This window comes from Eublepharis macularius, chromosome 1, assembly GCF_028583425.1.
Source record: "Eublepharis macularius isolate TG4126 chromosome 1, MPM_Emac_v1.0, whole genome shotgun sequence".
Classification (NCBI taxonomy): domain Eukaryota; kingdom Metazoa; phylum Chordata; class Lepidosauria; order Squamata; family Eublepharidae; genus Eublepharis; species Eublepharis macularius.
Genome location: NC_072790.1, coordinates 14236703 through 14261915, shown reverse-complemented (window position 1 = coordinate 14261915; position 25213 = coordinate 14236703). Strand labels below are relative to the sequence as shown.

At 43.3% G+C, this 25213-nt stretch overlaps 1 protein-coding gene across 1 annotated transcript in view; it reads left to right on the top strand.

The window, feature by feature from the left end:
• PLCB1 (phospholipase C beta 1) overlaps window positions 1–25213 on the top strand; it is a 698812-nt gene that overhangs the window by 139486 nt on the left and 534113 nt on the right. The window contains exon 3 of the mRNA XM_054975035.1: window positions 20059–20133. Coding sequence (XP_054831010.1) covers window positions 20059–20133 — 75 coding nt within the window. The remainder of the gene's footprint in view (window positions 1–20058; window positions 20134–25213) is intronic.

Here is a 25213-nt window from a genome sequence, read left to right as displayed (position 1 = left end):
CAGCAGCCCAGCATAGTTGGAAGTATGCTTCTCCATCAGTTCCACAAGTATTGATGCACAAATAGCAGACTCCAGCTAACGAGAAGTGAGACTTATTGGCATTTGCCACAGACTGGATTTGATTAGACTCTCCAAAAAGGGTTCTTAAGGTTTTCCTCTCCATCCAGATACATTTACAATCCAGACAGTGTGTACTGATTGCGTCCTTCTCTGCTAATGGAGGTGATACTAATTGGCTTTCAATGGCAGGTTTTTTCTGTTATAGGAAATTGTAGCACCTTTGAACCGGGGGGTGGTGGGGGTGGAATTGGGCAGTGTTTGTCAATGGATATTTTTTAGACTGTTTAGTTTTTAAGGGATGTTGCTTAAAGTTCGAGTAGTTCTCACCCGTCACAAAAGTGTTGCTATGACCCAGTTTTCTCCTGACAGACAGAATTGACAGATGCTGTGTTATTAAATCAAATAATGATATATTAAAGCAATGGATTTATTTTTTTTGCTCCTGTAGAGGTACAAGGAGACACAGAGATGATTAAACTGCTGTTGTATTGGCATATGGAAAATCCCCTATTGCCCAGTTACAACTAGCATGAGCCATAGTTTATCCTTTTGAAAAATAGACTAGATTGCAGTGGTTTACTGCAAAGACTTGTTGTCTGTGAATAGAACTGCATAAGAGGCGTCGCTAACTTCTCTGTGCTGCATCCATCTTCTCACTAGTGTTGATGGCTGCTCGTTGTTCTCTACCGGCTGTAAAAAAAAAGGCTTCGGGCTAACAAATTCCTTACATAAGCATGTGTATAAACATTTTGAAGACTTCCACCACAACTTTGGCTAATGATGGCAAAGAACTTTTCAGCCATTGTCTCCTGGAAGTGAAACTACAGAAACCAGGTTGATTTCTCCCCCCCCCCCCACTCCTCCTTTGCTTTTGCATGTCAACACATTTGTCTTGTTTTGAAAGCTCTGAAATGTCTGGCAACAATACAATGTTTATAACAAAGCAAGTGGAACAACGGATGCAGAACCGAACGGATAAAAGTGAGACTCAGAATTCTTTGAGAAATCTCAAATAGAACTTGGCAAACTTGAGTCACCGACTTCCTATCGTAGCTAGACAGGAAGTGTCAAACTCAGTAAGTGACGGGGGTGGTTTGAAGCCATAGTTTATGCTTTGGAAAGAGATTTTCCCCCTTGCTGTTGAGACAAAACAAACCCTTATGCACCAAAAGCTTGTCTAACACGAATCCCAAGATCTTATTCACACACACTGGTACCCAGAAGTGTATTCCTCATCCAGTATGCATACTTTACATTTTTGTTGCCCAGCTGGAGAACCTGGCACTTGTCCATGTTAAATCGTATCTTATTCAAATCGGTCCACTTTTCCGGTGTGTTCAGATCTCGTTGAATTCTATTCCTATCTTCAAGGGCATTTGCTACTCCTCCCAGTTTGGTGTCATCTGCAAATTTAATGAGGAATCTCTTCACACCCTCATCAAGATTTTTTATTAAAATATTGAAAAGCACTGGGCCCAGAACTGAACCCTGTGGCACTCCACTGGATACCTCCCTCCAGTCAGATGTGATGCCATTGACAGCTACTCTTTGGGTGTAGTTATCCAGCCAGCTCCCTAACCATCTGACCATCCTAGAGTCCAGTCCACAATCCTCCAGTTTACCCATCAGAACATCATGAGGAATTTTGTCAAAAACTTTACTGAAATCCAGATAAATGACATCGACAACGTTCCCGTGATCCAGTAAGCCTGTCACTTCATCATAGAAGGAGATGAGGTTGGTCTGTTCCCAGAAGCCTGGAAGATGATCGGTAAAGGGTCTGCAAGTTCTTTGGAAAGTTCTGTAAGTGCTCTTGAGTGCACCCCCTCTGGCCCAGGAGATTTGTACATATCCTGTGCAGCAAGGCGCTTCTCCACAACTTCTCTGCCCATGTCATTCAGCAGCCCCAAATCCATGCCTTGCCTACTACTATTTCTAGGTTCTCTCCTTTATGGAGAAAACTGAGTCAAAATAGGCATTAAGCCTTTCTGCCTTCTCTCTGTCCTCTGTCATGTATCTGAAGAACATCTTTTTGTTGTGGCGAGCCCCCCTGTCCAGCCTCAGCTCATTCTGAGCTTTGGCCTCTCTGATGGCTGCTGTACTGTCCCTAGCCATCCCTAGATACTCTTCTTTACATGCATTTCCTTCCCTCAATTTCTTGAACATCTCCTTTTTCTTCCTTAGCTCATCAGAGAGCTCTCTGTTCATCCACATTGGCTTCTTAGAGCTTCTACCACATTTCCATGTTGCTGTAATAGTGATAGCTTGAGCCTGCAAGAAGTCATCTTTTAGGAGAACCCACCCTTCACTTGTTCTTTCCCTTCCAGGATTCTTGTCCATGGAATAACTCTTATTACATCTCTAAATTTATTAAAGTTCGCCCTACTAAAATCTAACTTGCGCGTTTGGCAACAAACTCACTCGGTACCCCACAGCAAAAGGAATTCTAGGAGGATGTGGTCGCTTCTCCTTACGGTCTCCACCACCTTTACCCTTTCAATAAACTGTTTTTGTTGAGGAATATCAAATTCAGTATGACCGAGCCCCTCGTCACTTCCTCCACTATTTGAGAAAAGTAGTTATCAGCCAGGCAAGTCAGAAAGTTGCATGACCCTGGGCATGTCGCGGGTGCATTCAACTTCCCAGCACACATCTGGGAAGTTGAAGTCTCCCATAACTACAAGGCTGTGTTTCTTGGATACCCTATTAAGCTGCCCACGGAGGGCAGAGTGCACCTCATCTCCTTGGTCAGGTGTTCTATAACAGACTCCATCCACAATACTACTTGTCCTTCGCTCTCTTATCTTCACCCAGACACTTTCCACTGGGTTGTCAATCTCCTCTTCCAGTATTTCCTGACAATCAAGCCCTTTCCTCAGATACAGCACCACACCACTCCTTCTACAACAGTTCCTGTTCTTCTTGAGTAACTCATACCCATCCACTACTCTATTCCAGTCATGGGAATCATCCCACTAGGTCTGTGTAATGCCTAGTAAGTTGTATCTTTCTGTCTGCATTAGTAGTTCAAGATCCTCCTTCTTATAGAGGCATTGGAAGCCTTGCAACATTCCACCACTTTGACCTGCCCTTCCTAGATAGGCCTCTGCTATTTGCTCCCCTTCTTTTATGAAATTCCTGTGCCAGTTGTCTGTATTCCTCTGTGATGTCAGTTCAAAGCCCTCTCCGGGTCCCTTCCAAACACATTCTTTCCTGTCCTTAACAGGTGAAGTCCATTGGGTGCAAGCAGGCCATCTTCCAGAAAACGTAGGCCATGGTCCCAGAATCCAAATAGCTCCTGCTGGCACCATGAACGCAGCCAGTGGTTCACCTCCATAATCTTCTGTTCCTGTTGCCTTCCTCTTCCTCTGACTGGCAGGATCAAAGAGAATATCACCTGTGCCTCCATTCTTTTCAGTTGCATCCCAAGGACTTAATAGCCAGCCCTATTATGTTCAATGGTGTTCATGGGTGTGCCATTGTTCCCCACATGGACCATTACAAGTGGGTAGTGGTCTGTTGTTTTTATGGTTTGGGTTATGCTTTAAGGTTTGCATTTGTAGACTTGAAGTAATAGAGGATTTGACTTGGTAATTCTACACTGTCATTCACCTTCCAATGTAATGAGCAGGTGAGGGGTTGCTTGCGCAAGTTCCAATGTAATGAGCAGGCTTGCAGGCTCCACTGTAGCCCAGAATATGTTGCTTGCGCAAGTTCAAAATCAGAAACTTATATGAAATGAGAGCAAATCAAAGGACTACGTGCCAGATGACATTTTTGGCATTAGCGGAAGTACAAAGTCAAAGTTCATCCAGAATGTCTGTGTTTAAGCCATACTAACTTATATATTACCCTTCTTTGATTTTCCTTTGGTTTTCTGGAAGAGGCCTAGTATACAACTGTCTTGCTATTAAGGGACTGCTGCACATGTTAGTTGTTTGTGCTGATGGTTTAATTTTGTCATTCAGTGCTAATTTTTACTTTGCCCCCAATGGCATATGTTTAATGGAAGTAAAATCCAATCAAAATGTCAAATGGTATGTGACTTTGATTTTCAAACAGAGGAATAAATGTGTGCTTGGGAACGAATGAGGCAGAAACATCTGAGACCTCCTAACGATGCTTATATTGCACTCTGGTGTTGGTCTCCTCTGGAAGGAATGAGATGGCCTTAAAAAATTCTGTAGCCCCAAAGCTGGATGAAGTGAGCATGTGGGATTCAGTCCAGGAAGACCTGAATCCCAGTCTCTGTTCTCCCCTGGAGCTCACCAGGCAATGCACTTTATTTCTAAATGAGAAGAAAGGAGAACCATATTTGATACTGTCATGCCTCAGGTGGGGTGAGCCACCTTACGCTGCCACCACTCTGGGATTTAGGGTCCCTTGGGAAGGCCCAGAGTACCCTCCCAACCCTTCTGACCTCCGTAGCTTGGCCAATAAACAGGTGTAAAGACCCAGCAGAGTAACAACAAGCAAAAGGGTTTATTTACAAGGAGGTCAGTTAATATCAAACAAACAAGCAAACAAGAAGCAAGGTGCATTAGCAACAACAGATGGGTGAAAGCAAAATAAACCAAAGGCCCTAACGCAACTGAACTCACTTGCCCCTCTGTCTGCCAGGCCTGTCTTCTCACCCTCCCTGGATGAGGGCCTCTCCCCCTAGCAGAAACCTCCTCTGGCCTGCTCCCTGGGAAGAAGAAGAACACAGGCTTTTCCCCTCACAGACTTATATAGCACTAGCCCCCTGTGTTCTGATTGGCCAAAAAGGGCGCCAAAAGGGCCAGGGGCTCCTGGGAATTGTAGGCAGGCCTACTCCCACTGCTAACAGGCTTCTGAGGCCTTGCTAGGCCTTCCTGGCACAGCCAGATCATGACAGATGCCATGAGCTCCTTGGCAGAAGTGTAAGATAAAAATGTGATAGGGAAAAAAAAAAAGGATTCGTTCCTGGGGAGGGGGTCACACTTGGATGACTCTGAGTTCTTGTGGCATTTGTGAGGTTAGGAAATGCTTTTGGTGGTGAGTATCAAAACCGTATTCTGGAAGGGGGCTTTTGGCAATGAGATGAGTCTGCTGTGGTTGACTGTGCTGGGAAGCCCAGTGTTGTTCTGTGGATTTAAAAGTGACCTAAATTTGTGTGGTGCTGCTGACAGTAGGCGCATGTGGTTGCAGGCAACTAAATATTCCTGCATGTACACCTACTTCACACATGTAGTTGCATCTGCTGTATATGGGCTCTGAAGGAACTCCCACCACAGGGTTCGTGGTTATGTCTTTGCCCACGTGAATGATATAAAATATGTATGTCTTCTGTTACTATTGCAAGGGATTGTACATCTTGGCTTAATTTTTAGTGAACTGCAACCCTCTCCCCTGCCCACACTTTATATGTTGGCGGCCAGGACTTAACGACCGAGCGCTACCACTTGAGAAGCAAAGACGCAACAATGGCAAATTGATGGGTGTAAGGACTTGCCTTGTGACTTGTTGAAGAGCTTATTTGATTGTGTATCAGTTGGACAAAGTTCTTTTGAACGGCGTCTTGTATGTTCTTAAATGCTGCTGTATAATTATCTGAAAAGCCTCGTCGTGGAATTGTGCTGCGCATGGAGGAGGGAGCGCTAAATGTTAGGCATAGAATGAAGAGTGGGAATTAACAATGTACGTAGGCTGAAAGCTTGTAACGAAAGCCAGGATCCTGAAACACGACAACTATGGAAATCAGTACTGTTAATAGGGGTCACCTTGTGTTATTTGGCTTACGTTAAACTTTAAACTGAGGTCTGTGTGTGTGTTCCTTTATTTTATGAAGTTGACATGAACAGTGAAACAAGAACACCTGAGGTGGGAGGAAAGAGCATTTAGCCCACAAGGTTTTTCAGGTTAGCGCATTCAGTATAAAATAAAGAATCTCTAAATTTGGTTAACACAACTTCACAGCAACTGTCAGTTAAATTTAATGAGAATTTCACTTTCCATGGGAGACATAATTCCCTGGAGATGCTTTATAAATTATAGTAGTGAGGGAGAAAGGAAAGCTGGAGTGAAATACAGATGCATTTTCATTCTTCTGTAATAATATTTAGAGAGGTTAGTTGCAATCTCCCCCAATCTCAAAAAAGTTGTGAACAGCCATACTGGCCCACACAAAATCCAGAACAAGAAACCAAAGCCATGTAATAATACATCTTTGTTAGGCCCAACAGAAATGAGTCAGTTGCAGTTTATTACATTCAAAGACCAGGGCCGTTTCCAGATGGCTTACCTGCCTCCGGAACGTTGCACCATCTTGCGGGGAAAACACAAAATATCGCGTTTTCTCGCGCGAGTTTTGCGCGACATCGTGCCAAACTCGCGCAAGAAAACGCGATATTTTGCGTTTTCCTCGCAAGATGGCGCAACGTTCCGGAGGCAGGTAAGCCATCTGGAAACGGCCCAGCATAACACAGAAGCAGAAAAGTGCATTACCCTAAAATATGGTTTAAAACTATATAATCAATATATGATTAAAATATGATACCAATATACATTAATAGTTAGAAGTTGTGTATATATAAATATTTCCTCATAATAGATATAATAACTATAGCAGCCTTATCCCATAAAATTATACTGTCTTGTTTGTGTCTTTCTTTGATAACGACTTACTATTGTTGATACTGTCCAATATGTTACTATTCTTATTAGAACAATCCAAGATGAGCATTTGTATCTAGGTTAACTGTAAGATACAACAAGAATAAGTGCATTAATTTTAAATTTACACATTATCTACAAATTAAGTACAGCAGTGTGCTAAAATGGATAAAACCATTAAATTCTTAATTAAAATTTCTAAAAGAAGTAATAATGTTCTATCTGGGCACAGAACCTTGCAACGTTAGCAGTGATTTCTTTACAGCAGTCAGTTAACAGAAATGACACACAATATTGTGTACGCTTTCTAGTTCAAATGAGCCCTTCATTAAGCAGATGTTACAAAAATAAAAAGTTAAGTCAGAAAGAGGCAGACTTGGCTGGCAGCGTTGGTTACTTATAGTTTACTAGATTAGTATGCCTTAGATGTTTGATTCCAGTATTTGCATTTTGGGCATAGCTCAGGTGGCATGACTCAGTTGAAACATTATTTATTTACTAGCAACAAAGCCCGTTGTGGGAAAAAATACAACGGGCTCTAGAAAGGGGAGGCTGGGCGTGTGGGCATTCCCTCCTTCTCCGTGACTGATCCAGGCCAGTTGAAAGGGGGTGGGTATTGCATCTTGCTCCGCTCCTGATCCTTGCCAGGTGAAGGTGTCAGGCGGGCATTGCCATTTGCTACGCACCTGATCCTGATAGGGTGAAGGATGGGAGGGCATTAACTCCTGCTCTGCACCAGATGAAGGGGGTAGGCAGGCATTTCTTCATGTAACACTCATGATCCCAGCTGGTGAAGGCAGGGGAAGGGCATTGCCACCTGCTCTGCTTCTGATCCTGGCCAGGTGAAGGGGGGACAGACGTTGCCACCTGCTCCACTCCTGATCACTTTAAATGAAAGCAAGAAACTATACGGACTGTAAAGACTTGTTTGAATAACATATGTGCTGTATATGATTATACTGTGTATTTCTGTATTGTATATTTGAACACATCGCACTTTGCACTTTGCACTTTTACATGTGGACAGGAATATATGTACATTCGTTATAGTGGTGTCCTGGTATTGTGTGGTTTCTTCGCAACAATTGTTCCAGGGCCGCCCGTGGTTTTTCCACCACTCCTGATCACGGCTGGGTAAAGAGAGGATGGGCATTGTCGCCTGCTCTGCGCCTGATCCTGGCAAGCTGAAGGGAGGCAGGCATTGCAGTATGCTCCACGCCTGACAATGACTGGGTGAAGGGGGGGCGGGCATTGCTGCCTGCTCTGTGCCAGATCCTGGCTGGGTGAAAGCAGGGGGAGCATTGCCGCCTGCTCTTCTTCTGATGCCGGCTGGGTGAAAGAGGGGCACGCATTGCCACTTGCTCAGTGCCTGATCCCAGCTGGGTGAAAGCAGGGGGGCATTGCCACCTGCTCTACTCCAATCCCAGTTGAGTAAAGTGGGAGCGGGCATTGCCTCCTGCTCCACGCCTGATTCCAGCTGGGTGAAGATAGGTGGCAGCTATTGTTACCTTCTCCACTCCTGATCCCAGCTGGGTGAAGGGCGGAGTGGGCATTGCCATCTGTTCTGCTCCTGATCCCTGCTGAGTGAAGGCAGGGGGTGGGTATTGTCACCTGCTCTGGTCCTGATCCTGGCTGGTGAAGGCAGGGGGTGGGCATTGCCACTGCTCCATGCCTGATCCTGGCCATGTGAAAGGGTGGTGGCCATTGCCACCTGCTCTGTGCCTCATCCAGGCCAGGTTAAGGGGGCAGACATTGCCACCTGCTCTCCTCCTGATCCCATCCAGTTGAAGGGGGAGTGGGCATTGCCTCTTGCTCTGCATCTGATTCCAGCCGGGCGAAGGGGATGGGCATTGCTGCCTGCTCCACACCTGATCCTGGCCAGGTGACAGAGGGGGCAGACATTGCCACCTGCTCTGCTCTTGATCCCAGCTGAGTGAAGTGAGGGCAGGCATTGCCACCTGCTCCCCACCTGATTCCAGGGGTTGAAGGGGGACGGGCATTGCTGCCTTCTCCGCTCCTTATCCCAACTGGGTGAAGGGAGGAGCAGACATTGCTACTTGCTCCACTCCTGATCCCAGCTGGGTGAAGGCGGGGGTGGGTATTGCCCCCTGGTGTACTCCTGATCCTAACTGGGTGATGGCGGGGTGGTGGTGGGCATTGCCACCTGCTCTGGTCTTGATCCCAGCTGGATGAAGTCAGGGATGGGCATAGCCGCCTGCTCCCCTCCTGATCACAGCTGGGTGAAGGCGGGGGACAGGCATTGTCACCTGCTCCGCTCCTGATCCCAGCTGGGTGAAGGTGGGGGATGGGCATTGCTGCTTGCTCCCCTTCTGATCTTTCAAGAATGGGGCGTCCCAGACATAGACCTATTTGCAATGAGAGAAAATGGAAAAAGCTCCATTGTTCTGCTGCAGAGGGGGAACGGACCCAAGATCTCTGGGAGATGCCTTCCAGATGACGTGGTCAGGATGCCTGTTTTATGCCTTTCCACCCGTACCATTGATAGCTCATACAATGCAAGCAGACAGACCAAATGGTGGCACTTCTTTGGCCACGTCAGACATGGTTCCACAGGTTTTTTCTGATGGCCAAGGGCAGTTACCAGCACCTTCCATCGATGTCAGATCTCCTTTTATACCAGGATGTGAAGTATTGTGACATACCCAGACTCAAACCGACGATGGCCTGTTAATTCTACAGTACAGAGTCTACCTTAGGGAGTAGCTAAAATCAAATAAATGCGAGGAAGCCTAATACTAGATTGTCATAAGCCCATAAATGGGATAAATTTGTAAACTGGGCCAAAAGTAGGGGGAGCTCAACTTTTACACTTGTCCACCAGTCTCCATTCTGGAGTACTTATTGAGCCTGAAGCGTGCAGTACTTTCCATATCTTCGATCAGAGTGTATTTAATGGTTCTATCTGCATTTCACTTGCCTGTAGATAAGAAAACAGTTTTTTTCACACTATACATCTAAGTTGTTCCTTAAAGGGTTACATAACATGTTCTCACCAGTTGCTAAGATCGTACCTCAGTGGTCGCTGCGTAAAACAGTGGGCATAAAAAGTTTTTCTTCTCTGTCTGAGCTGTGCTGCTCCCCACGATAATCTCAATAAAAATATGGACATTATGCACCTCTTCAGAGCCCCGTAATTGGTTTCATCGAAGTCAGTATTTTCTGGATGAGTGCAGCTCTTTAAGATTTCAAACAGTGATGTTTTCCAGCCCCGCTGCTTTGGCCCCTGGGCGGTTCTAGGAAATGAATTTAAGACCTTCTGCATGCAATTTAAGTTTTCTACTGCTGTTCTTAGCCTTGACCCCCCAGAGGGAACACCCCCCCCCATGGATTTACTTTGCTTGATGTAATTTTGCTCTTCTGTGGTAGAGTTTTCCAGGGGGTGCAGGATATTGCGAGTTTCTGCTGGCCGCATGGGCAGGGAAGGCCTGCAGGCAGTTGCGGAATCAGGAGAGGCAGAAAGGACAGCTTCGCTCTTGCTTTTTGTTGATGCTGCGGTGGCACACAGTGGAGGGGTTTATTTTAAAAACAGTATTTTGCAATTCAGTGTTTTATCATTTTATGTAACAGGACGTATCTACAGCACAAAAAATTGGGCTTCCAGAAAGTATCCTGTAGACGCTTGAGCTGGCTCGTTGAACATTCATCTAATTTTGTATTTCTGCTGTCCTTTACGTGCAAATAATTGGTCTGGCTCCTTTGCAGTTGCCAGCTTTCTTTTTAATTTTCTTCTGCATACCCCAAGTTTAGTGCAGGTTTGTAGGGCTTGAAGGTGACTTTGTGGTCATAAACTGTAGCAGTTTCCCAGACATATGGTTGTGTTGGCAAACATTGTTGGTTTTTAAAGGGTTTTTTTTCCATACAAGGATACACAGTACAAAAAAAAGTGTTCCATCTTCATCCTCCCTCCTGCACTGTCTTCCCCAGGAGTAGAGAAGCATATTACACTGAAAGGGAAATGCTAAGAAAGAAAAAAAGATGTACTTATTCAATATATTCTTATCCTGCCCTTTGTCCAGGGTGGCATATACAACCTCCCCCTTCTCCATTTTACCCTCTCAGCAATCCTGAAAGGTATGTTAAGCTGGCCCAAGGTCTCCTCAACAAGCTTCCATAGCGGAGTGGAGATTCAAACTTGGGTCTCCCGGATCCCAATCTAACATTTTGGACCAGAGAAGAGGGTGAAGAAGAGAGACTCTGTTGCTTATATCTAAGAATGTGAGGAACCAACATAGAGTTTAGACAAACACTTTCTGTGTCTAGAAATGAGTGGCTTATTTCCTAGGGCTGCTAGCAAGTGGGAAACCGGGGATGCGGTTGGGGGACAGGAACATAGAGGGTGCCATCAGCAAATGGAGTGATGTCACTCTTGGTTTACCATAGAGTTTCCCATGATTCTTAGAGCAGAGTGACATCACTTCTGGGTTTTCCTTGAAGTGACATAATGCTGTTGTGCTGTGATTTTTTTTTCTCTTGCCAGCTACAGGAGCAACAGTGGACATGCTGGCATCCTTATTAATGCGTTGTACTCAGAGCGTGATGTCTAATTCTTTAAGTGTGGATCTGTTCATTAACATTATTTTTGGGATGCTGTTTTAGAGAGGCTAAGATTATTCCATAGATTTGACCATACTGGATTTTTCTTTTTAGCTAATTGCTGCCACTCGAAAGCCAGGAAAATGCTGAATTTAAAAGAAAAGGCATTGAAAGGATGTCTTTTTAAAAAATGGCTTATTGAAAAATAGGTTTCTTTTTCACCCTGCTTTTCTTCCTTTGGTGTTTAAAATATATGATTGATCAGGCAGTACATAAAACTGCTCTTGAATAAATACAGAGGGTGGTCTACACATGCAAAAGAATAAGGTGGTAAAGATAGGTCAGAAGTAGGGTTGCCAGCCTCCAGGTAATAGCTGGAGATCTCCTGGCATTACAACCGATCTGCAGGCAACAGAGATCAGTTCCCCTGGAGAAAATGGCTGCTTTGAAGGGTGAACTCTATGGAATTATACCCCAGTGAGGCCCCTCCCTTACTCAAAACCCACCCTCTCCAGGCTCCACCCCCAAAATCTCCAGGAATTTCCCACCCTGGGCTTGGCAACCCTAGTCAGAAATCAAGGAACTTGAAGGGACTTTCTCACTTCAGGCTGCAAGGTATACCAGACATTTCGGTATACCAAATAGTTTTCTGTCAGTGGGACATCTTGCACTGCAAGCTGGGCAAAGAACTTTCTCCACAATGTGCCAATTATTTATTTGTTGATTTTTTATCCATTCCATTCCATAGTTTATTACAATCCACGAACAGCTAAACATTACACTATTTTTTTTAACACAAGGAAGCTTTTGTTAAATGTGTGATCTCTCCCCACCCACACTAGCAATATGAAGTAAGACACCCCTTGTGTGCCCTCTTGTTCTGCTGCATGTATAAGTCAGAATTCTCTAATGAACACTGGAAGAACTCATAGCTTAAGAGGGCAGGGCTGTGTGTTGTCAAGGGAGGCGGGTGCTGATTTTAAAAAAAAATTAAGTGTTTATTGTGAGGACACTGTGACTTCAGGGCCAATTCTGCATGGCTTACTTGAAGCCAGGACGTTGTGGAACATGCTGGCAAAACTGCGGAAGATCGCGTTTTCTTGCGTGAGTTTTGTGCAACATTGCGCAAAACTCGCATGAGAAAACACGATCTTTAGCGTTTTTGCTGGCATGTTCCGCAACATCCCACAACGTTCCGGCTTCAGGTAAGCCGTGTGGAATTGGCCCAGGTTGGTGGCGATACCCATGATAAACCTAGAGGGTAAGCAGAATAAGTGAGGAGATGGCGAAAGCACTGGTAGGGTTACCAGCTCCTGGCTGGGAAATTCCTGGAGATTACAGGGGTGGAGCCTGAAGAAGGTGGGGTTTGGGAAGGGGCCTCAGCAGAATATAATGGTATAGAGCCCACCCTCCAAAGCAGCCATTTTTCCCCAGGGGAACTGCTCTGGTGTTTGGAGATGAATTGTAATTCTGGAAGATCTCAAGCCACCACCTGGAGGCTGGCAATCCTAAGCAGCTGGTTAGCTCTGCTCCCTGTAATACTGATTTTTAAGTTATATAAATAGTTAATAAAATTTCATCTTATGTTATTCTGCTTCCTGGATCTGGAAAGGTATTTATAAGAACATGACACTTATACCCTGCCTTTTCATTGTGTCCTAAGGCTGGTTTCCATTCCAAATTTAAAAAGTACTTAGTATGAGAAGCAAAAACCTGCAGCCTACAAGTACCCCACCAAGAGCATCTCTTTTAAGGATTCAAAATTGTTTTTACGTGTTGTGCTTGCTAATTGGAGGTGGAGAAACCTCTCCCTTTGTGTGTTAGTAGAATATGCATTTCTTAAAAGGCTACATGGGAAGAAGCACTCTTGGGCTATAAAGAGTGCTTTCTAACAGCAAATTCCTGCATTGCCAGGTGGGCCGTCCTAAGTCCACAGTCTTTTCTTTTCTTTTTTGAAGTAACCATATGCTGCCCCTCCTTAAGTTTAAGGAATGCTTTTGAGCTCTTACAGTGCCTAGAATGCTGTGTTACATTCTCTCTCTGTACGGAAGAAAAGCAGTCCAGTATCTAGAGATGAATTGCCTGGTAGGTGTAACCAAAATGCAGTGCAGGTAGGCAGAGGGTGAAGGCAGTTTGACAATGAAAATGTAAAAGTTATTTATTATAAAAAGACAAATGGAAAATATACATGGCATTCCAAAGGGTAGAAAGCTGAATATTCGTAAAAATGGCAAGAAAGAATAAAAGTAGAGAATGCACACACTTTTACACCTACCTGCCTCCCCCCTTGGTACTAGATTGGTCTCATAAGAACATAAGAACATAAGCAAAGCCATGTTGGATCAGGCCAGTGGCCCATCCAGTCCAACATTCTGTCACACACAGTGGCTAGAAATCCAGTGCCATCTAAAGGACTGTCAGTGAGGCCAGGACACCAGAAGCCCTCCCACTGCCTTCCTTCCAGCACCAAGACAACAGAGCACCACCTCCCCACAAAGAGAATACCATCTATCTCCTGTGGCTAATAGCCACTAATAGCCACTAATGGACCTCTGCAGGCAGGGTTTGAAAGTTACTTATGAATAGAGATGGGCACAAACAAACAAAAAACCAAACCATGTAGTTCGTGGTTCGTCAGATTTCATGAACCATGAACTTTCATGAACCTGCCCCATGGAACGGCTCGTTTGGTTCATGAAAACAGCACATCCAGCTCAGAAAATAATCACTTCCGGGTCAGCAGGAGGTCTATAGGAAGTCCATCCCCTGTTGCCTAGGAAACTGATTGATTGTCACCAGGATGTCTGCAGTGACAAATAAAAAAACAAACCAAATGTACCAGCCTAAAGTTTGGCGGATCTGACGAATCGCTGGTTTGCGAACCACGAACTGGCCTGGTTTGTGCTTAATTTTGGTTCGTATTTTGGTTCGTGCCCATCTCTACTTAGGAATAGTTCTGAATTCTTAAATGATGGTTGGAGAAGGGATTCAACCATTGGCTGCCTGTATAAGAGAGAGCTCCATGCTTTCTAGGACCTTGCTTCAAAATGAGGTTTTGAAATTATTTGTTTAATTTTTTCTTAGTAATAAGAAGCATTGTTAAATAAAATAGCTTTCTACCAAAATTTTGCTCTTTTGTGACACTGTTTTCGGCCGTCATCTGTTATCAAAATATGGGTGGTGCATACTCTTCCTTAGATTGAACTGGGCATGTATTGAAATTAGTACCAGTTACTGGTTTAGTTCTCTAAGGATCTTGGGTGTACAGTCTGCCTGGAAATGCGAGTTTTACCATCAGATTGCTCTACTTGTTCCTTGCTTTCAAGTCTATATAGAAAACTTTCCCTTATTCTTTCAGAATGTTTGCCCTACGTAAAACTGGAAAGCAAATTTAACAGTGAGTCATCACGGACAATGATCTGAACATTTTCAGATAGAAGCCTTTCACATCAATCGCAGCCTGTTTGTCCAAATGCAAGCCAAACCTTGAGTTCAGCTGGTAGCTCTGCAGGTCTGGGAGGTGAAGACGGGCATAAGCAACACCTGTTGCCTTTTCCTGCCTCAGCAGTGCTGCCATCGCCTCTGCCCCTTCGGTGAAGTTCTTGTCCTGGGCGACAAGCAAAATGGTCTGGTGCCCTGCCCTCAGCATGCACGCTGGGTTTGCCTAACACCGGCATAGAGACAAGGGTTATTGCTACTCAGTTGTGTGTATGGCCATTTCCACACACATAGGATAATGCACTTTCAATGCACTTTAACAGCCCTTTGGAAGTGGATTTTTTGTTTCACACACAAAAACCCAGTTCCAATCGATCACTAAAGAGGATTGGAAGTGCATTATCCAACGTGTGTGGAAGCAGCTTCTAAGAGCTTGTTATGGTCCTATTGAAAATCTGTCTGACGATTCATTTTAAGAACTGCACTCAGATATTATGTATCAGTTGCACTTTAAAAAAAATCATAGGGTTATGCTAAGAGAAAGATGACTCATTGGGGAGACCTTATGCAGATACATGTATTTCTCATTAATTCGATAATTCTCCAAAGATCAGAGGTGTTTAAATCTAATGTGCTGTGATATTCTATAACAATCCAGCATTGGCACTGTTTATGGAACTGAGCATCTTTTTATGCTAATATAGGTAATTAGTGTAGCTTATTTGCTCTAAATACAAATAAGATATGCAAGAGAAACACTGCAGTTGGTGCCAAGTCTCATTAAAGTTGTTTGCCCTGTTCTTGTAAAGCAGTGCTCTAATTGGTTAAGAAGCACATTGATTTATAAGAATGTGTGCCTAGGAATGCATGTGTGTGTTAATCCTTGCCTGTCCCTTTCTTGACAGCACAGGCGAAAGAGTTGTGTACTTTTCCCAGATGCATGTTTTAGGTTGTCTAAGATTTCACTTGCTGTTAGCTCAATGCAGGCCTGATAGCAGGCTCATGCTCTCTCTCTCCACTCCCTCATATTCTTTTCATGATTGGGGCCTCAGTTTCACTGGAGTAGTGTCACACTCCTGATTGCAAGTGGGGGTTGGGGCACGAGTGATGGAATAGTGTTCCATATCACCAGGGCTTTTTTTCTGGGAAAAGAGGTGGTGGAACTCAGTGGGTGGCCCTCGGAGAAAATGATCACATGGCTGGTGGCTCCGCCCCCTGCTCTCTAGACAGAGGGGAGCAGCGGCGTGGAGGGCAATCTCAACTCCCCTCTGTCTGGAGATCAGGGGGCGGGTCCACTGGCCATGTGACCATTTTCAAGAGGTTCTGGAACTCCGTTCCACCACGTTTCAGCTGAAAAAAAGCCCTGCATATCAGAAGAATCACAACAAGAGGGCCGATTCCAGACGATTAACCGGAAGGCGCTTCATGCCGCCATGTTCCGGATCGCGACGGGGAAAACGCGTAATATCGCGTTTTCTCGCGTGAGTTTGGCGCGACGTCGCACCAAACTCGTGTGAGAAAACGCGATATTTCGCGTTTTCCCCGTCGCGATCCAGAACATGGCGGCATGAAGCGCCTTCTGGTTAGTTGTCTGGAATCGGCCGAGGTTGTGAAGAAGGACAACCTTATATGCTTCTTTAAATTTAGGAAACTTTGCAGTGTGAAGGAGAAACACCTGCCTGGAGTCTGTATACCTCCTTCAGAGGTGTTTCAGCTTATTAGAATATAGTAAGGGTCAGAATTTAAAGGAACAATGTGAGAACAAGATAGCTGCTAGGTTCAAATTGTGGATGATTTTTGTACTGGAAATGAGTTTTGTGGCTCCTCTTAAGGTTCATAGGGTAGTGGTCCCTAGAGAAAGCCTGTGACATAGGGACATAGGGAGAGAGGTGGTCCTGTAGGTATGCTGGACCAAGGCCATGAAGGGCTTTGTCTATAATAACCATTACCTTGAACTGGGCACGGTAACTGATAGGTAGCCAATGGAGTGACTGTAGGATGGGAGTGATGTTCAAGCTCCTGCTCGCTCCTGATAATAGTCGAGCCTCAGCATTTTGCACCAATTGCAGCCTCCTAGTTAACTTAGATGGGAGACCAATGTATAATGCATTACAATAGTCAACTTTTGATGTTACCATAGCATGGATCCAGGTGGCCAGGTCGGCCATCTCGAGATAAGAAGCCATTTTCCAGGCTAGAGTGAGATTGTAGTAAGCGTTTTTTGCAGCTGCCTTAACTTGTTTTTCTAATAGTAGCGCTGGATCCAGTATAACCCCTAGGCTCTTAACCGAGTCTGCAAGGGTCAAACGAACTCCATCGAAGGTGGGGAGTACAATGTTTTTCAAGATCTCTGACTTCCCAACAAGCATCACTTTAGTCTTGTCTGAGTTCAATTTCAATTCGTTATTTTTCAGCCATTTTACTATGGCTGTCAGGCAGCGATCTAAGATTTCTACTGGATCCTGTGGGGACCTGAATAGCGAGATATAGAGTTGGGTATCATCTGCATATTGATGACATCCAACTGCATAGCTGCAAATGAGTTCTCCTAAAGGTTTTACATAGAGGTTGAATAACATGGGAGATAAGATTGCGCCCAGCGGGACCCCACACGATAATTCCCATTCTGGAGATAGCTAAACTCCAATGGCAACCCTTTGAGTCCGTTCCATAAGAAACGATTTAAACCAGTCCAAGGCACATCCTTTGATGCCCACTTCTGTTTCTAAACTCCTCAACAGGATGGCGTGGTCTACTGTGTCAAAGGCTGCAGACAGATCCAGGAGGAACAATAAGGAGGTGTGGCCCCTGTCTATATTTAGACGTCCACTAACGCTACTAGTGCCATCTCTGTCCCATGCCCTGGTCCAAATCCTGACTGGAAGGGGTCTAGAGTGCTAGAGTTTTTCAAGTAGATCTGGAGTTGGTCAGCTACTGCTCTTTCAATCGCTTTGCCCAGAAAGGGCAGATTAGAGACTGGATGATAATTGGCCACATCAGCTTTGTCTAGAGATGGCTTTTTAATTAGCAGACGGATAACTGCCTGTTTGAGTGGCCGAGGGAAGGTGCCCTGAGTTAGTTACTGATTTACAATAGATCTCAGTCCTTTTATGTTCATCTTCCAATTTTCTTATTTTATATATGGTTTCATTCCTAAGTTTTTCCTTTTGTTTTTTATGATAGGAGGCAACAGAGATGATTTTGCCCCTAAGTACTGCTTTCATGGCATCCCAGACATAAATTTGGGGAGCACCACAGTGTGAATTAGTCTCAAAATATTGTTTAATATTTGAAAAGAGTTCTGAAGAAATTTGCTTATTGAATAAGAATGCTTTATTTAATTTCCAATTTGGCTGAATTTGTCTAGTATTATTTGTTGTAAATGTGCACCCTGTCCAGGCATGATCTGTCCACAACTTGTCGCCAATGTTTGAGAAGAGGGTTTGACCACTTAATCCAGGAGATAAGAATATGTAGTCAGTCCTTGTGTAGGTATTGTGTAGGGTTGAATAATAAGTTTAATCTCTTACCAGCGGGTTTTGGTGATGCCAAATATCTTAAAGGCCTGACCTGGACATTATGTTTGATCATTCTGAGGTTCCTTTTTTCAGTTTCTGGTGGCCTTGTCACTTCTGGGTTTGACCTGAGTCGTAGTTCATAATTTAGTCAAAGTCTCCGGCTAAGATAATTTCCCCTTCTGCAAAGGAACTGAGATTAGTTAGGGTGTTTTCAATAAATTGCAGCTGATTCTGATTTGGAACATAAATAGATGCTAATGTGATAGTGTCTTGTTCTAGACCCCCTTTTAAAAACAAAAACCTGCTTTCTCGATCTATTAGGGAATCAGAGGAAAACAAGTCTCCCTTGAAAATAAAATTCCCACTCCTGTAGAATTAGATGAACCGGGGGATTAATATTGCTGGCTGAACCAGCTTGATCGTAGAACTGGCATTGTTGTCTTCTTCAGGTGTGTTTCCTGAACATTATTCCTGAACATTGCCATTATTCTCTTGGCCTTGATTTTGTTATTTAATCCCTGGCAGTTAACTGACATAATTTTATGAGTTTAGTTCTTAATATAAAAAGTCATAGTGTATAAAATATCGCTAGTGCCTAGAATTGCTTGTTACAGAGCTATTATTGGTGTTTGGTTCTTCACAACCATTGCTTACCTTCTCTTTACAAATATTGCAGATACAATCACAAAAAAAGAACCTCAAGGTTTAAGAGTAAAGGCTTCTTATTTCTAGCATCATAAAACGTTGTTAATTTATTTAAGTGTAAAGTATATAACTCAGAGCTCTCTCTTTAAGTGTAGGTTGTTTTACCCTTGTGTTAATGCTTTGTTCAGTAATAGTAATAGGCTGTTTTTTTCCTTCCAAAACTAAGCTAAAAGTAACAATCTCACTGTTTAATGCCTTAAAAGAAAGAGGGTTTTTTTTAAGGGTGATAGTATTGTTAAACTGTAAATATTTCAACTTTAACAAGCATTTTTGTGCTTGGGTACACAATCCCATCCAAGCCCTCTTTTTACCTGTTCTCGTACAAGTGTCGTTAGCAGTAAAAGTTGGTAAGAGGAGGGAAAGCAACATCTCACTTTTAAAACTAACAGTGCAATCCTAAGCAGAGTTACTCCAGTCTAAGCCCACTTCCTCCAAACCTCCCTCTCTCTTTCTGAAAAAAGTATACATAGTTATTTGGTGGGTAAAGGGGGAGGGAGGGGTGGGGTGGGAGGGAGTCTCCCCTTGGGAAGACTGAATTGGCAGGGAGAGAGACCCCTTTCTTGGATAGCTACAAGGTGGAGGGTGGGTGGGAAGGTGCACTCACACCGCAAGCATTAGTCTCATTCTCCCTTCCCGCCAACAGAGTTAATTAATAACATAAAGTCTCTCTCCCTTTGAGATATGATTGGCACTGTTCAGGAAATCAAGCAAGCCCAGTGCACCCCTTTCTGCTGCTGGACGGCGCAAACCAAAATATTCTAGAAGCTGCTTTAAGAAGCTGAATCAGTGTGTTCTGTGTGTAGTTCTGGCTTGTTTCCCCCCCATTACGCACACTCCCAGTGAGCAATGTGATTGGCTGTAAGTATTTGGAAAGGCAGACCTGGTCAATCTTCTGTGTAACTTGGGTGGCTGGGGAAAGTCTCAGTTACATTATATGCCAAGTCAGTTCCTCTTTCTTTGATTTCTGAGAACTTTAAGCCAGAGTGTGAGACACCAGAATAATAGACAGAACCAAAGGCTCATTCAGTTACTTGATTAGTAAATGTCCAAATTCATAACTCTACTTGATATTAGAAATTCCACAGTATATGCTATATTTGCATTTCATCTACTGCAAAAGCAGTTAAGAGCTGTATTTTCCTTCATTCAGTTGCAGGAGACAGAGCTGTTAGATGTCAGCATTGTTAAAGATGCCAGGTTTGGGAAACATGCCAGAGCTCCTAAGGTAGGTAAATATTTCATTTACATTCCAGATGTTATGGTGCTACCTTCAGTAAAGTTTTTAATTGAATGAAGAAACAACCAAAAACAACCAAAAACCACATCAACCAAGCAAAAACTTTCCAGAGACAGTGAAACTCTTGCTTTGCTTTTATTAGATAGGAAGTTTTTTAAAAACTATCTAACAGGACCAATGGAATGGTTACTTGTTCATAAAAGTGTGTGGATTTTTCAAGTGTACTTCTGCTTCAAATTTATTAATCAGTACATGCATGAATAATTACCATATACATTATAAACATGACAGAGTAGGCACAAATGTGCTTGACCTATTATACATTGTCTATTTTTAGTAGTCTGTTTGTGCAAGCAATTGATGTTATTGTTGAAACAAAGTTCTGGTTTTCACTGACACGGACATCTGTTGCCTAGGCTGTACCCCTTCAGCCTGCAGACGGATGCTGGGATGATAGAAAGAGCCTCTATAAAAAAATTCCCTCCAGAGAGATCATTGGATGGCCTAATGGAAGAATTCTAACCTGATCTTTTTGATAAGCAAGTTTTCTTGGCAAAAGACTGATTTTAAAGAGGCACATTCCACCTCAGCCCACCTCTTCCATGTTCCGAAGTGGGGGAGCCGAAATACAGGTTGACCCCCCTTCAGTGAGGGCCAGACTGCATGACATTTGGCCACCAGTTGGGTAAGGGTTGCCCGTATTCAATACACTTTCCCTGCACAGTAGTTGTGGGAACTTACTTACCTGAGCGCTGCAGAGGCTGATTTGGATTGGGACTGTGATGCGGGAGGAGGAGGCATAGCTCTAGCCCCCCCACCCCGGCCCCGAGAAGCAACTTGGGGGAGTGTTTTTTGCCCATGTTGGGTAGCGAACCTGTAAAATCTCCAGTTGTGTATGTAGGTTCACATAACCATGGAACAGGCTTCTCTGCAGGGCCTGAATATATTCTATTTCTAAGTAATTGCTTTCTGAAAAGCATTTTAAGGGTCTTTTTTTGAGAGCCCTTTTGAGTACCGAAAGCTTTCTAAAGGCTGTGTTGCAACTGAAAGCCCTCAGCAGTGGTTTATGACATGCAGGTAAATATCAAAGTAGTTGTTTTATGATTTCTGGCTTCATGATGAATAGAACGAGAACATTAACAATGGATAGAATGTTCTTTTTTTTTTTAAAGCTGCAAATTTTTGAGAGAGAAATGTTCCTGAATGGAAAATGCTGCTTTGTCTAAACTCTTTGCTCAGTGGGGTTTTGTTTCACTAAGTTGTATAAAAGTTATAGTTAGAATTATACTTGGATAATCAGGCACAAGCAACTTTAATTGAAGGGTGTGTTTGGCCCTCCTCCCAGATTGTGCTTTTTATATGTCTGTATATCCTTGGTGGTGGTGGAGAGTGCCCTCAAGTCATAGTGGACTTATGGCAGCCCCTGGTAGGGTTTTCATAGCCAGAGATTAACCGAGGTGGTTTGCCATTGCCTGCCTCTGCAACCCTGGTTTTTTTAAAAAAATATTTTATTTCATTATAACAAAAAGGGAATACAAAAAAAAGAGGGATGAAAGAAGGGAACAAGAAAAACAAATATAAAGCTGCGTGCAACAAGGATTATTAAAGTACAGAGTACAAAATCATAACCTTTATAGGTGTTAGAATAATAATTAAAACTGTTTAGTGTATATATTTTCAAAGAAACAACACATGCAGAATTCAAACCTATTTCTACTCCTTGTCTTGAAAAAATAAAAAAAACCTGATTATTCCATTATTACCCCTATCTCATCATTACCTTTTTATAACAATAACAATGCTGATCCTTAATACAACTAATCATTATGGCCATTTTCACACACGTTGAATAATGCACTTTCAATGCACTTTCGCAATCCTTTTGAAGTGGATTTTTTGTTCCACACATGGAAAATCAGTTTCAAATGTTCACTAAAGAGTATTGAAAGTGGATTATCCAACATGTGTGGAAGTAGCCAACAACCTTTAAGAGTGTTAAAATAATATTGTGATTTCAAACCTATTTCTACTCCTTATCTTAGAAAATAAAAAAGTCCTTATTTCCCTTATTTTGTCATTACCTTTTACTTATATATTTCTTAACAATAACAATGTTGACTTTTACCAGTATTTCAATATTATCTATCATACGTTGTATTCTACCAGTTACCTTTATTTAACTAATTATCTTACAATCAACATATGAAACTTATCAGCATGTAATCATATTCAAATTTACAGAGCGATAACATCATCTAAATTCTATCCATTGTATGCAAAAGAGTTTCCCCGTTTCTCTTCAGATTCTTTAATTGGCTTTCTATTTATATAGCTCGTCAGTTTTGCCGTCATCACCACATATTCTGATATTTTGTCTTTCCAATTTTCCCAGGTTAGATATTCTTTCCATTTGCTGTCAACATTATCCGGTATTATTCCCAACAACACAGTCTAGGGTTTCATAGAAAAATCATTTTTTTAAAATCTTCTGAATCTCAGCATGTATGTCTTTTCAAATTTTCAATTTTTTTTACATGTCCACCATATATGAAAAAAGGAGCCGGCTGCTTACTTATATTTCTATCATGACCCTACATATTTCTTATCCTTTTTTCCAATATCTTTGGATGTGATGTACCAATCAAAAAAAATCTTGTAAAAATTTTCCCTCAGTGTTTGGCTTGCTGTAAAATTTGCAACCCTGATCTTTATTGGAGGTCTCCCATCCAATTACTAACCAAGGTCAACCCTGCTTAGCTTCTGAGATCTGCTAAGATCAGGCTCACCTGGGCTATAGAGCATTAGTTATGATGTATTATAAGGCGCTGTCATGTGTTGAACACATGAAACTGCTTTATACCAAGATCATTGGCCTGTTGAGGTTGACATTGTCTACTCTGACTGCCTGCAACTCTCATGCAAACAGCAGGGTCTTTGACTTAGCCTTCTCCATGATGCACTCGTTTTCCATACACAGAGTTTTCCTGAGGAGAGCTTGATTATGCGAGTTCCTGTTTACCGCCTGCAGTGGTGCGGGCCAGATGCACCTTGGTAAGAATGAAGCCATGAACTGTTAGGAATGGTTAGCAGGTGTATAAATAGGGGGGGAAACCCTAGCAGGAACTTATTCACAACTTAAAATCCTAAACCACTGATCCCCAGAGTGGCACTTTGGGCACAGTGAAGCCTGCTGATGGGTTTCCTGGAGCCTTTTGCTGCTTTCCCAAAGCAAAGAGCCAGTCCTGGCTTTCCTCCACCACAGTGGAGCAGGAAAAATGAGAAACAACTGGCTTCGTAACAGGAGGATGTTCCTCAGTGTCTTGTGATTGGAACTAGCCATCCATGGCAGCCATTTTGTGGTGACATTCGTTCCCTGTTCTCAGAATTCTGAAAGTATCCACCAGGTCAACAAAACTAGGAAGCCTTCTTCTCATCACAGGAAGTTGCCCTTGCTGGTACTGTTTCTTGTCAGATGTCACGAAGCACTCCTCCTAATAACACTTCTTGTGTTGATTTTGGGGGGGTCCATTTTCTCTCCCCCCTCACTGTGCAAACAGACGAAAAGCAGCAAAAGCAATCTACTTTTCACGTAAAACATATGATTGGTGCTTGTATATGAACCATTTTTAATTAGCACTGATTAATATTAACAAATAAGATTTTTAGAGGAGGTGAGTTGAGCTTTCTAAGCTTAAAATGCTGTTTGTGTCTAGGATTACAAACTGGTTTTAAGTAGTCATAGAAGAAGCTGTGTTGGCCAAATGTCAGGGGACTGTGAATGTCATAACATTTGATTTTCCAAAAGGATCCGCTCCTGCAATTATGCCATAAGTGGAAATCTTGACAGCTTTCAAAAACAGAGTTAGATTTGGGCTTTTTGTGTCTCTAAGGCAAAAGCTGAGAAAGATGATCCATAAATTCATTGTCTGTCTTCTGTGCAGCCCCACATGGGACTGCCATGTGCAAGCCAGCCGATGTGGCAAGGCTTTAAAGCTAAAATCCGCTAGGTGCGCTTGCCTACTCAATGTGCATGTGTGGCGTTTCCCACCAAACATGCCACTGGGAGGTGGCGCCCCCTCCACCCACAGTTTGTTCTTTGCCACCGACTAGGAAGGTTCACACTTTTTTCGTTCACTTCATTCTAAAAGTGAAAGGAGAAGAGATAAGTGTTAAAATGGCTGATGAAGCTTTATTTAAATGTTGGACTACTTGTGCCACTACAGTGACCAGAATGGACAGCCATTCTGTCTGTCTGGAGTGCTTAGGGGAAGTGCATAATGTTTGTTGAGACCCTCCTTCTTGTGCCTTGCCATCCTGACCCCCTAGTGTGGACTGCCTGGTTGGTCCCAGGCACCTGGGCCTGTTGCGGGGTGAGGGCTCCTGCACTTGCTCTCTCTGGCTGACTGTGCTCCACCTGGGAGGCTGACCCTTAGGGTTAGATCCTTTTGAATGCACGCTATCACAAATGTTAGAGTTCTTACTAGAACTCAAAGATGAGGGCCTATCCAGTTCATCAGTTAAGGTATATTTAGCAGCCATTTCTGCTTTCCACCCCAGAATAGATGGGAAGACAGTTTTTTCTCACCACATTTCTAAGTTATTTCTTAGAGGGTTACAGAATCTCTTTCCACCAGTCAAGGAAATTGTACCTCAGTGGTCGCTTCAATTGGTGTTAGCCAAGCTTATGTCCCCTCCTTTTTGAGTCCCTAGCTAGTTGCTCTCTGAAATTTTTCTCTCTGACAGTTTCTTTTCTAGTGGCCATTACATCCACTAGAAGGATGCATGAAATGGCGGCTCTCGGATCCGACCCTCCCTTTCTCAAAGTACATCAGGGAAAGGTGGTACTTTGTCCATGTGCTAGATTCACACCTAAAGTTGCTACGACTTTCCACCTATCTCAAGACGTCGTGCTTCCTGTGTTTTTTCTATCCCCTTCCAGTGATTCAGAAAAGGCACCGCACACTCTTGATGTACACAGGGTGTTATTGTTCTACCTAAATTGTACACTATCATTTAGAAAGGACAGGCGACTGTTCGTTTGTTATGCTGAGCCTACGAAAGGTAGAGG